The 13145-nt window shown below is 30.3% G+C and overlaps 1 protein-coding gene across 1 annotated transcript; it reads right to left on the bottom strand.

Annotated features, from left to right (window-relative positions):
* Positions 1-7785: 7785 nt before the first annotated feature.
* LOC114323902 (putative N-acetyltransferase HLS1) lies at positions 7786-12834 on the bottom strand. The gene is made up of 3 exons (XM_028271579.2): positions 12498-12834; positions 12120-12274; positions 7786-8759 (listed from the first exon to the last, which is right to left on the bottom strand). Exons 1-3 carry the CDS (start codon positions 12717-12719, stop codon positions 7889-7891), a joined length of 1248 nt encoding a protein of 415 aa, XP_028127380.2. The 5' UTR covers positions 12720-12834; the 3' UTR covers positions 7786-7888.
* Positions 12835-13145: the final 311 nt, after the last annotated feature.

The following is a 13145-nucleotide window of genomic DNA, read 5'->3' as shown; positions in this document are numbered from 1 at the left end:
TTGAGGATAGAACCATGATTTCATTATTGGAGGGATCAAAGACAAATAAAAAATTTTCACCATGTATACAAGCACACATGTATGCAGTGGCGGAGCTATGAAGGGAACGGGGGGAGGATAGAACCATGATTTCATTATTGGAGGGATTGAAGACAAATAAAAATTTTTCACCATGTCTACAAGCACACATGTACGCAGTGGCGGAGCTATGAAGGGAATGCCGCGGGGGGGACACGTGCCCCCTCTCAGGTTTTGCAATTTTTTTTTTTTTTTTTGGTTTTGCATATAAGAAAAATAATTAACCAATAAAAAATTTATATAGAAATAACATTTAGAATGATTTCTTAATGACATTTTTCAAATTACGAAAATAATGATGGTTGTTTTGATTGAAAATGAAAAAATTACAACAAATCACATTATTAAAAAAATTTAGCAACAATGATATCAAATCATCACTTACATGTAAACATAGTTAACCCCATTACGAAAATGAAAAATTATTGAATTGTTAATTATATTTAACAAGTGTGATTGACCTTCTATGTGTTATTTTACTATTGATTAGTGATATCATATATCGATGTTAATGCTGTATCACTATTATTTATATATAATTATATAATCTATTATAAGACATACAATACTCTTTTGCATTGCCTATCAAAAATAAATAAATAAAAAAAAAAAATACACTAATTACAAGTAACATCATATATTTCCAATTCTGATTTTTCATGACGTCAATTGTAAAAACAAAATTTTTTAAAATTTTATATTAAATATTTAAGATTTTGTGCGTAATATTAATTTAAAAATTATTATCTATTGTTATTGATTATGAAGAAAAAATTTCAAAATTTTAACTAACAAGTGCGCTTCAATACTATTTTCTGGCTCTGCCACTGCATGTATGTATAATATGATACATATATATATATATATATATAAATTATTTATACTCATGAAAAAAATTCAAATATCCTAGGAGTAATCTCTATTAAGATAAAGAAATTTTTTGGGTACAAAATAAAGAGAATCTAAGATGGTAGAATAACGAGATACATATCTTTTATATTGAGAAGCTATTTTATTTATAAAATAAGATATATATTTTAAAAATGCTATGATAAATAAAAATTTTCACAAAAACAGGGGGCATGACCTCTTCTAGTTTTCTCCTAGTTCTATCCCTACTTGGGTCAACACTCAATAAATATTCCATTAGTGTTTGAGAAGTGGTTATTTTAGTTGACCTTTTGATCTTTTACAAAAAGAAATGCATAAAAGTAGAAAGAATGATGTAATTGAATGTTTGGTCTTTTTTTACTGTTATAATCAAAAAGCTACCACCCCAAATGGGGACAATTGCCATGAATATCTGTCGGGAAATTCTATTATTCACACCCCTTTTTGAGGTGTGCACATTATGTCCTGATCATAATATTTGTGATATTTGGTTATAATTTATTATTGTGTTAGTTACGACTCATTGTGGCATTAATTATAATTTATTGTGATGTTGATTATGACCTATTCTGATTATTATTTTGATTATGACAAAAAAAAATGTTTGGTTATATCTTACGTGGTGTTTAGTTATGACTAATTTTAGTTGTAATTTTGACTGAAAAATATTTAATTATGACATCTATGGTAATTAACACTACTAATATTATAACTTGCCTATAATATACATTCTTTTGAGCCTTTGTTTGGCTAACTTAGTTGCGTTAAAAAAACATAAAAGACAAAATAAGCCTATAAGATAAAATGTCATATCTAAACCATAATTATTTTACTTTTTCTCTCACAAAAATCAAAAAAATCAGAAAAATTAAACCAAACGAACAGTCCCAAGCTAAAGAAATTTCAACTTAAAATAGTTAACTAAAAAAGCCAATTTCAAATGACAACTGAGGGTGCGTATACTAATATGACTCATGCATACTGGTATGTGACAAATTAATATTAAAAAAATTATAAAAAGTAAAAGAATAAATCATTTTAATTTTTTTAAAGCGAGAAGTTATGTTTAAATAAGTTGAAAGTGGAGTCAATTATGATTTCATTTGACATTTAACAAATAAAGATTTGAAGATACCAACTCAAATTTTGATTTTATAATATATAGATATATATATATATATATATATTGGTGGTAGCTAAGTGAAACAATGTACTCCATATAAGTATCAAAATTTGAGTTAATTATACATATACTTTACCAACTACCACTTAATATTATTTATTCTTTAAATTTTAAAATTATGCTTTTTCAGTTATATAATTACATCATTTTCTATTTTTTAAAGATAAGATATTTTACAATTTTTTATAATTAAAGAGTTTAAATATATGATCTAATTTTTTTAAAAATAAAATAATATTTAATAATAATTAAAAGAATGTTCATATAATTAATCCGAAAATAAAATAATATTTAGTATAATAGTTGAAAGATCATTCATATAATTAACTCAAAAAATTATAATATTCAAAATTTGGTTCTTTCTTATGCACATGGCCATTTCCTGTAAAAATGTGGTCCTCAATTTTACACCTGAAATAAAGCTGATCACTTGACATGTGTGATATGCCATAACAGGTGGTAGGGCTCTAAAGTTTACACCTGGATTGATTCTCACAATAATTGTATCATCCATAATAATTTTTATTTATTTATTTTTTTGGAGAAGACTTCTTTCCGGTCCACGTAATGGACTGGAATGTAATACTGAGTCTGTCGGATTCATTATAAGTTTCGTTTCAATAATTTGAGCCGTATTAAGGGATTATCAATATTCAAAAAATGTGATTTTTTACAGACATAAAATATTCGACAAGTTCTATACATTAAACAGTTCGAATTATCGAAACAGGATCCACTGTGAACTTGACGGGCTCAACAGTACGTTCTAGTCTATTATGTAGATTGGAAAGAAGCCATTTCCTTAATTTTTAGGGTAAGTTCCACAAATTTATGACCAGACATTCAGATTAATTTATGCTTACTTTAGACTAATTGTGGGACTCACACAAAATGCCTCCTCTATATAGATCGGGCAAATATCAGGCAGCAATGTTTTGAAAATCAGATCGGTGAGCGAACTAGAAAAGGGACCAGATGGACGGGTCACTGGTTCAACCGTCGGATCGAAGCGGTCGAACCGTGACGTCATAATTAATATTATATAATTATAAATTATAAATAAATAAAAATATATATAATTACTGAAATAATAAAAAAAAGTGCTGCATAATATTTAATAAAGTCATAATAACAAAAAAAAGCCACTAGTTTTAAAGAAATTAAAAAAATTTAACATTCCTTCCAAACAAATTGATTGAATGTTAGATTTAATTTTGGAGAGAAATGAAAATTTCAACTCTCTCTCCAATCAAATATGATTCAAACAATTTGATTGAATCCCACATTGAATTTTTAAGTTCTCTTTGAACAATTTTTTTTCCTATAAATAGGAATAGACTTTCATAATTTCTTCAAGCTTTCAATGAGACTCCTCCTCATGAGAGGAGACTCTTGAAGTAAGAGTTTTTAGTCAATTTTGATATAATATATATATATATATAAGAAAGAAGGAAAAAAAAACTGGGTTGATCCACGGAACCGGCACCGGTTCATTGGTTTTCCCAGTTGAATCATAGGTTATTCCGGTTTTCACTAATAAGGCCGGTTTTTGGCCTACACCGGGTCTTGAAGGTTTTCTGGACCGGAGGGAGGCCCTGGTTCTCGGTTCAACTGGTTCGACCGGCTGGTCCAGTCTGGGTTTGAAAACCTTGTCAGGCGGAGCTCATGGACGTAACCCAAACAGTTAATAATAGAGTTGAACCTGAAATTATAGGGAACATAGCCTCAGGTCCCAATCTACACTTGCTAAGCCAATTCGTTGGGATTTATAGTTTTGACATAGTTATAATAGAATAATTTTGTAGTAAGATTAAAATGATTGAAACTAATGTAGATAATAAATAAATAAAGATAAATATATATTTTAGTATAATTTAAATGACAATATGAGTTTTTTTTATTCAATCTAACTATTATTTGAATTAAAATCTAAAGAGAGATTAATGTAATTATGTTCAAAGGGTGGTACAAACTGTATATTTTAAAATTTTAAGAAATTTTTTATATAAATATATATATTTAAACATTATCTTATTTATTTATTCAATTAAACAAATATGATTTAGTTGGGATTGGTTCTTTAGCCGAAAGGGTTAGTGACTTTTTCTCCAATTCACTCGTATACAGTTGGGAGGGGACCAGAGATGGGTTAAACCTTATAATGACGCCTTAATCATTGTTTAAAGCCTTTTATTACTTACTTATTATATTAGATATATTAATCTTATTCATCAAAAGAATTACACTCCATATTTTGTTGCTTTTTTTGGTTATGGATTCAAAAGTTGCATTATGCTCTACAACCTTTAGTTGCCAACACGTTGTCTCTATTGGGAACTGATATAAAATTTTATTTTAGGTGAGCAATGTTTATTTAATTGGAAAAAAAAAATTAAGGAAAAATTATGCAAATAGTCCTAGTAACTTATATGATGTGTCAATTTGGTTCATGTAGTTTTAATTTGCTTGATTTTGTTTTTTAATTTAACGGATTGTGTTATTTTAGTCTAATAAATAGCGGTTGTTAAGTTAATTTAACGGAAAGTCAAACAACATGTCAATTTGATCTTTGTATTTTTCACAATGTGTCAATTTAGTCCCTGTCAAAATCAAGAAAATTGAAATTATAGGGACCAAATTGACACATCATGTACAGTACAGGGACTAAATTGACATATTATTTGACATTTCGTTAAATTAACTTAACAAACGTTATTTATTGGATTAAAATGACATAATCCGTTAAATTAAGGAGCAAAATCGAGCAAATTAAAACTACAAGAACCAAATTGACACATCGTGTAAACTACAAGGACTATTTGCATAATTTATTCAAAAATTAAAGTGTTAAAGTCTATGATGATATTGCTAATATTTTTTAAAAGAAAATCTTACAAGGTGATAATTGAATTTTCAAAAAAGTATTAAAGGTAATAAGCTTATAGAATATTTAAAAATCAGCACCGCTACATCCACATAACTTTCCCGTTTGAATACATACAATTGAAATTTTTACCGATAACAATCTTCACTATTGTGTGCGTTGAAGGGAAAAAATTGTGTTTGGTAGCCATCAGTGGAAAGTTAGGATCAAATCAAGGACTGGTCGAATAAGAGCTTCTGCTTACCTCTTTAAAAATATTCATAACTAATACTCTACTATAATAATAAAAGTTTCCGAAATTTTGAAAGCAGTCACCCAGCTGTCCCTAAATTCATTCCAAAGCTAACCTCCACCAGTAAAAAGGGTTTTATAAGGTCCATAATTGTAATCCATACCTTCCCCAATAAAAGAATATACTTTAAGGACCATATTAAAAAGAATAAATATATATTACTAGTGAGTTGCTTTCTTCCCACTTTCATGTAAAAAAGGACCATAGATATGTATATACAGGCTCCCAATACTTTTATTGTTGTCTTTAACCTTGTCATTTTTTCCCTAATACAATTATACAAGTAAAGGTTTCCTAGTTGTGAATGTTGATCACTTTTCTTTTCTTTTCTTTTCTTTTCTAGGCCTTCTACATACAATACTTTAGAAGTTTAGGTGCAGAGTGTGGGAGTCTAAATTCAAACATGCTGCATGAACCAAGTTTAGTTCACTGGAAAGTTTTCGGCCTATTTTCAGCAGTTTCTTCAAAGACTAGAAACTTTAGCTTCAGTTGACAAATAAAAGATTTTAAAAATAAGTTACACAATGTGTCAACAAAATATTCATTTATGTATATTTTTATTTAAGGAAAATTAGTCTAACGTCCCCTTTCCATTTTCAATAATGGAAGAGATCTACAATGTTATTTTATAATGTCTAAAGTCCCTCGCACTTTCCTCCTGATCTGATGCATTGGTCACAGATACTATTATTAGCATCCCACTGCAACTCAACACCACTGTCAAGAACTTGCGTCACAGTTACTGAAGTTGGATTACTAGCAAAAGTCGCGGCTGCTGTTTGATCAACTTGAACACTGACAACCTTGTGACAAGACGTAACGTTCACGTTGGAGGCGCTTACCAAACTCGGAAAACCTAGTGTGTTGGTCGTGCCATCAACGCTACAATCAAACTGGCCAGGAATGGTTGTAGCATCAAGTCTCTGGCAACCGTAGTAGAGGATAAGGTCCTGGGAGGATATATAGGTGAAAGAGGTATTATCTACAGTGGCATTAATGAACTCTATAGGGCAAATATTTTCCCAGAATTCCTTTCTAACGACCTTGAAAATTTGTGTTGAATTATTGATTGTAAGGAGTCGATATGGTCTTGTTTGGATTGTGATCAGTGGCGGATCACCTGTGTAGTTTAGGCCGAAGCTCGGGTGGGCACAGCAATCTGGGAAAATATTGAATTTTCTCTAGTTTGGACTATTAAATTGAATTTTCTCTGGTTTTGGACTAAAAAATTTCACTGGATTGAATTTTTTCTAGTTTGGACCAAAGCATTTATCTGGATTAAATTGAATTTTCTCTGGGTTTGGACCAAAAAATTTCACTGAATTGAATTTTCTCTAGTTTGACTTGAGGGACCTTAGACATTATAAAAATATTGGATGTCCTTTATGCTATAAAAATATTAATATCAGGGACCTTAAAAAAAAATCTCCTTTTATTTAAGCTCCGTTATATATTTGAAATAGTATTTTACTTGAATTTTGCACTTTCTATGCTACTTCCATATTGTGAGTCATGGATAATAAAATGCTACACCTATTACCAAATTTTCTTCAAAACATTATAGTATACTGAAACCAATCATACACGTTTATATATAGTGTATTTATTTATTTCGAATTTTTAATATTGTTTGTTTGATTGTGTGTTTATGTATATATGTGGGTTTGTTTTGGAAATTTTTTTTTAAGGTCCCCGTTGTTAAGATTTTATAAAATAAATGACATACAATATTTTTCATAATACTTAAGGTCTCCCAACATTTTCATTGAAAAAATTTAATTCAGAGAAATTTTTTTCGACTCAGAGAAATTTCAATTTTTTAAAAAAAAATTCTCTGATTTCACAGAGAAATTTTGAAATTTCTTTATGAAAATTGAAATTTCTCTGAGTCGGGATTGAAATTTCTCAAAGTCAAGAAAAATTTCTCTGAATCAAATTTTTTCTGTGAAAATGTTGCAAGATTTTAGCTAATAAAAAAAAATATCTTAGATCTCTCCTATTATACAAAGTTGGAGAGAGATGATTCACTAATTTTTCTTTTATTTTGCACATCTAAGTAAAAATATATATATATTTTATTTTTTTTATTGAATTTATTTCTATTTGTTTTTTTTTGATTCGCAAATGTTAATTGTTAAATTAGTATTTATGTGAGAAAATTTAATCACTCTTGGCAAAGAACCTAAATTCTTGTACACTCTTAATTCAATCTCCTAATGGGAATTGAACCCATAACCTCCTTAAGATTAAGTCCTAAAAAAGATATGGTGACCAACTAAGTTAGATCTAGTTTGTTTTTATGTTGTAATTTCATATTCATGACCAAAAGGGTAGAAATTGTTTCTTGTTTACTAAATTTCAACTCTTTTTTTGGAGTTTCAAAAGCCTTTCCATCCTTATGCCACTAATCGGTTTATGACACTTTAAAACAAGTAATTATCCGACACACTCATGATCTTTTTAATTAATGTGATAATTTTTGTTATAAAATATATTTTTTTTTTTATACAAACATAAAACAAAAAAAAACTTCCTTTTATATACCACTCGACATTACATGTCAAAAATCACGTGGGTCAACGAAAATCACCGATGAACATGATGATTGAGATTTAATCCAATCAGACGGTCCACAGTCCTCATCGCTCTCCTGCTTCGCAGGTTCAAGCTTCTTGATGCACCACAGATCTTCAGCCCAAGAAAACTTCTTCCAGTGTGGGATAGCCTCTCTGATTGGGTCCCTCTGGCCCACCTCAGCCACCAGGGCCCCACATCCACCCTCATCTCTAGCCATATTATGAGCGAAGGCGCACAGAGACTTCATGAGCTGCGAAGCACCCTTTCCTTCCATATAAAGCCCAAACAAGAAATATACACCAAATTGCTTAAAAACATTAGGAATAGAAGGAACCCTTAGCCATGGCAGCAAAGTGTCCAAAACCCTACTCCCTACGCACCATGCGTATGTTAGCATTGACACCCCCTTCACTTGCAACTTAAACACTTCTTTGGTGTTCCACACACTCAACATAGCAAAACTAGGTGGTAAAATCCCATTTTGTGGGTCCCACTTTGGTAGTAATTTTTTGGGCATGGCTATGAAAGTGCCCAAATTGAGTTTGTTGTTCAAAATTTGATCTATGTCATGAGGGAAGAACTCGGAGTTGGCATAGACTCGGCAATAGATTGACTCAGTGAGTTGTGGGGGAACTCGAACGATTGAAATGGCTGAATCCAATGGTTTGGTGTGGGCATGGACTGGGTGGACCAGCATGGTTGGGGTGCAAAATTTTCGGTAGTTGCATTTCATTGTGAACAAGTTTACGGATGGCTCATTGGTACAGTCTGTGGCCATGTATGCGTAGTCTGCCCCATTTTGTTTGCACCATTCCTCCAAATGTTGAACCAATTTGGTTCCGATCCCGAGCCGCCTGCATTTAGGGTTAGAAGGATTAATTGAATGTGCATAGTTAATTCTAATAATTTTATGTACATCCCTTTAATTAATCATATATTAGCAAAAAAGTGATGGGTTGTCCATGTTTAACCGTATAGGCATGTTTAACCATATAGGCATACACTAGTTGAACACTAGCATTTAGGAAAGAAAGCGTTGGATTAATTGAAAAGTAATTCTATACTAACAGAAAAATAAATACAAAATTACATGATAAATTTTATGGTGGAGATTCTTTTTAATTGGTAATCCCAACTGAAGGGTGTAGTTGGGTCTCTGTGGGCTCACAACAAGATCCATTTAAATTATTTTCATTTTCTAAGATCTTCCAAGCAAATTATTAATGCACGAAAAATCAAGTTGATCAAATAGCTGTACTAATATAATTTAATCACATTTGTTATAAAAAAAATTAGATGACAAGTGTGATTTTAAAAATAAATTGTCAATTATTTTGTAGAGAAATATAATCTCATCATGTGACTACACTAACTTATTTTTTTGGAACGGATAATGTGTTTAGAGGGTATAAGAAAATTAATAATTTGAATTAAGTAGATAACGTGATAAGTCCACGAAGGCCTAATAATACCATCTAGTTGGTAATATGTATCAGTTAAAGAGAATCTACATCATTTTAAATTAAAAGATTCATCAAAGTGACTTGAAATTTGTATCAAAGTTCTATAAAAATATTATTTTCATAATTGAATTGGGTTTTATTTAAAAAAGTGGAGGGGGATATTTTGGTAGAACAAGGTGATTTGAGATGATGATGAATTGGAATAGAATCAAATGGTGCCTTGCTTTTGTTAAGAGGGCAGTAGTGTACGGAATATGTTCCAATTACATTATTTGTCAAATAAAAATGTTTTTTAAGGAACCCCCAACACTGCAGAGTTTGATATATATATATATATATATATGCTTAATGCATGCACCTAGAAAACAAACTATAAAATCATTTGTGCTTTTGTTTTTTTTGCATGCGTATGTGGATTCTTGTACCGTGGCATAATCTTAACCTTTGCTACCAGGACTTTTATACCACGTATGTACGATAGACTGAAATAAAATAGAAATATAATAAGAGTGAGAATGAAATATAAGACTGAATGGAATAGAACATTATTTGGTTGCCAACATGAAATGTTATAGGAATAGGATGACCCATTCTCATATTTGGTTATTTATTAAACTAGTGGAATGGAATAAGTTTTTATTATTATTATTTTTTTAACAAGTTAGTAATAAATAAATTAAAATTTTATATAGATCATGATAATGTTAATAGTTGTAGAAGTTATGGTAGCGGTGGTGGTGTTGGTGACGGCATCGGTGGTGGTGATATATATTAGTGGTAGTAGGATGGTGGTAGGTCATTGTGGTGTTGCTGGTGGTAAGTTGGTGTTGTGGTTGCGATGATAAGGTTGCGGTGGCGGCGGGCAACAGTGGTAGAGTGGCGGTTCTCACAATTGTGATGGTGCTAGTGTGATGTTTGTGAAAGTGGTAGTAGTGGTGGTAATGTAGTGGTTGTGGCGGCAGAAGCAATGGTGATAGTAGGGTAGTGATTCTAATAATAGTGATGGTGATGGATTTATGGTTGTGGTTGTGGCGGTAGTGGTGGTATTGACAACATCTATAGTATGGTGGCGGTGGTGGTACTGGTTGTGGCGGCAGTAGTGATGGAGGTTGTAGTGGCAGTGGTGGTAGGGTGGTGGAATGAGTGATAACATAAGGAAATGGTGGTAGCCAAATGATAATATATTTTTTTTAAGTACCAAAAAAATAAAAATAATAAAATTTTATGGTAATCTCATGATTGAATGTATTGGTCATTCCTTAAGTTGGAGAATGGAATAGGCATTCTCACATTTTGTTGAAATAACCGTTTCAATGGAATGACTATTTTCACTTAGATAAGATATACCAAATAAAAAAAGAAGAATGAAAAACTAGAATGAGCATTCCATTCTAGCCATTTCATTGTACCAAACGTGCTATTATAGTATCAATGCTCGATTGTTTGGGTTTAATATACATGGGTTAGATTTTTCTCATATTTATATCTCATCTTAAATATATATATATATATATATGTATATATATATATACATATTATTACAATTTAATTATCAATAGTTAAAGTATAGCTACAGAGAGAATAATGGTTATTTATTAGTTAATGAATATGCGCGTCCACCGTAGACGACGAGGGTGTGTTTGGTTGTTTGTTTGTCGAAATCAACAAAAGTAAAAAAGCAAAGCAGTTTACATGTACTCTTTTTGGTCGAATCAAATCCTCATCTTGAAGAAAATTATTTAATAATTTTAGAATAATGTAACATTTTAATTACTAATGAATATTTTTCACATTATTTTTTAAACTTTAACCACGAAAGGGATGAATACTACTATTTAAACTAATTAATTTTAATTTGAAACTCCATTTGAATTTGTTCAAAAAAATGTTGAATAATTTCTCATAGTGGAATTAGAAACCATCAAAGCACATTCATCCATGCACTGAGAAACCGATTATATATACACAAAATAATAATATAATAATTATATTTGTGGTTTCAAACTATGAGTGTTATGTCATTTTGATCCCTAATGTATAAAAAAATATTTTAATTTGAAAGCTAGATTAATACAATTTAAATATTGATATTCAAATTAAAATATTTTTATACATTAGAGATCATATTGACACAATTTAAACATTAAAAACAAAAATAACACAAAATTCATACTTATAAGATAAAAAATATAATTAATCACGTACAAAAATATAAATCAACAGCTAGAAAACACCATATATTTTGGGTGAATCCCACATTTATATGTGGTCCTTCATAGGCTAACACACTGGTATGTTGCCATCATACTTTTATCATATATATGTTTTCATATTTTATCTTTTAATTCCATTCTAAACTCACAATGTTCACAATGATAATCTAAACCGTTCATCTTGTAAATTTTATAATGAAAACTATCTGTGCAAAATCAGCTTCATTGAATATCGATGAACACATATGCAAATCACTTTTTGTTTTATAGAATGAAAGGTTTAAATTTAAACTCACAATTCCATTTTAAAAAATAAGATGCAATTAATTCATATATTTAGTGATATTCGATGAAACTAATTTTTTGAATAATTCATCTAAATTGTTAGAATTACGAGATGAACAGTTTAGGTTATCAATGTAAGCTTCGAATAAAATTCAAAAGACAAAATATGAAAAAGTATGGAGGGGATATATATATATATATATATATAGAGAGAGAGAGAGAGAGAGAGAGAGAGAGAGAGAGAGAGAGAAACCTGTGTGTAGGTGAAACCCTGAGTCCCAGAATATAAGCCAACTTTACATAGGATGGAACATCTTCACTGGTGGAGACTTTCCTTCCACTAGTCACAGTTTTTACACAACCCCTAATCACTCCCACTATTTCTCTCTCTTCTCCATACTCTGCAACCTGTTAGTTCACAATACCTAAATATATCAACACATTATAAATAAATATCATTGTTGTATTTTTTTCTGAATACCTCGTATTAATTTTTTTTTACAAAAATGTTGTACTAAAAAGGTTATTTACAATAATGTTGATAGCTAATTTATTTCTTTTATTTATAAATTTATGTTAAAGTATTTAATGTCACGTACACATTAACAATAAGATTGACAATTAAAATTACCAGCATGACATGTGAAGAGAAGTTGCGCACACGACAAATGGGATCTCCCATGAGGTCGGTGACTAGCGAAGGCTTCCCTCGCTGCCCGCCAAACTCACACCGTCTCTCCAACTCCTCCACCGCCGCGTTATCTCTCTCTTCATCGTACTCTCTCACCACCACCACCTTCTCTGCTTCGGGTGGTGAAATTGGAAAATTCTCTGCTGCTATTTTAGGCGACATTTTAATAATTATGAAAAAATATATAAGTATGCAAATATAGCAAAAAACGATAGAATTGAAAAATTCTCTAAGATGGTAATATTGTAGTGTGTGTACTTGTGATTGTGGTTGTGCCGTCCTAAAGCTTCAAGCATTGTTCCTCTATATATAGCTAAGTGGGTCAGCTGACGTGGCACTTTCACCACTTTTAGTGGTGGGCAATGGGCATATATGTATAGGGAAACATTAGGGTGTGTTAAAAAAAGAAAATAATATAAATATTTTTTGAGTTATAATTAAATATAGCATGAGACGTAATTAAAGAATTTACGAATTATAATTAAAATAATATTATAATTAAAGAAAAAAATTAATCACAACAATAAAAGAAAATGATATAATTAGAGATATATATAATATATCATTTTTAAAAAAATATATATTAAA

Source organism: Camellia sinensis, chromosome 15 (genome assembly GCF_055761805.1).
Source record: "Camellia sinensis isolate YWXY chromosome 15, ASM5576180v1, whole genome shotgun sequence".
Lineage (NCBI taxonomy): Eukaryota > Viridiplantae > Streptophyta > Magnoliopsida > Ericales > Theaceae > Camellia > Camellia sinensis.
Note: the sequence above shows the minus strand (reverse complement) of the source record. Positions and strands in the feature narration are given on the sequence as shown.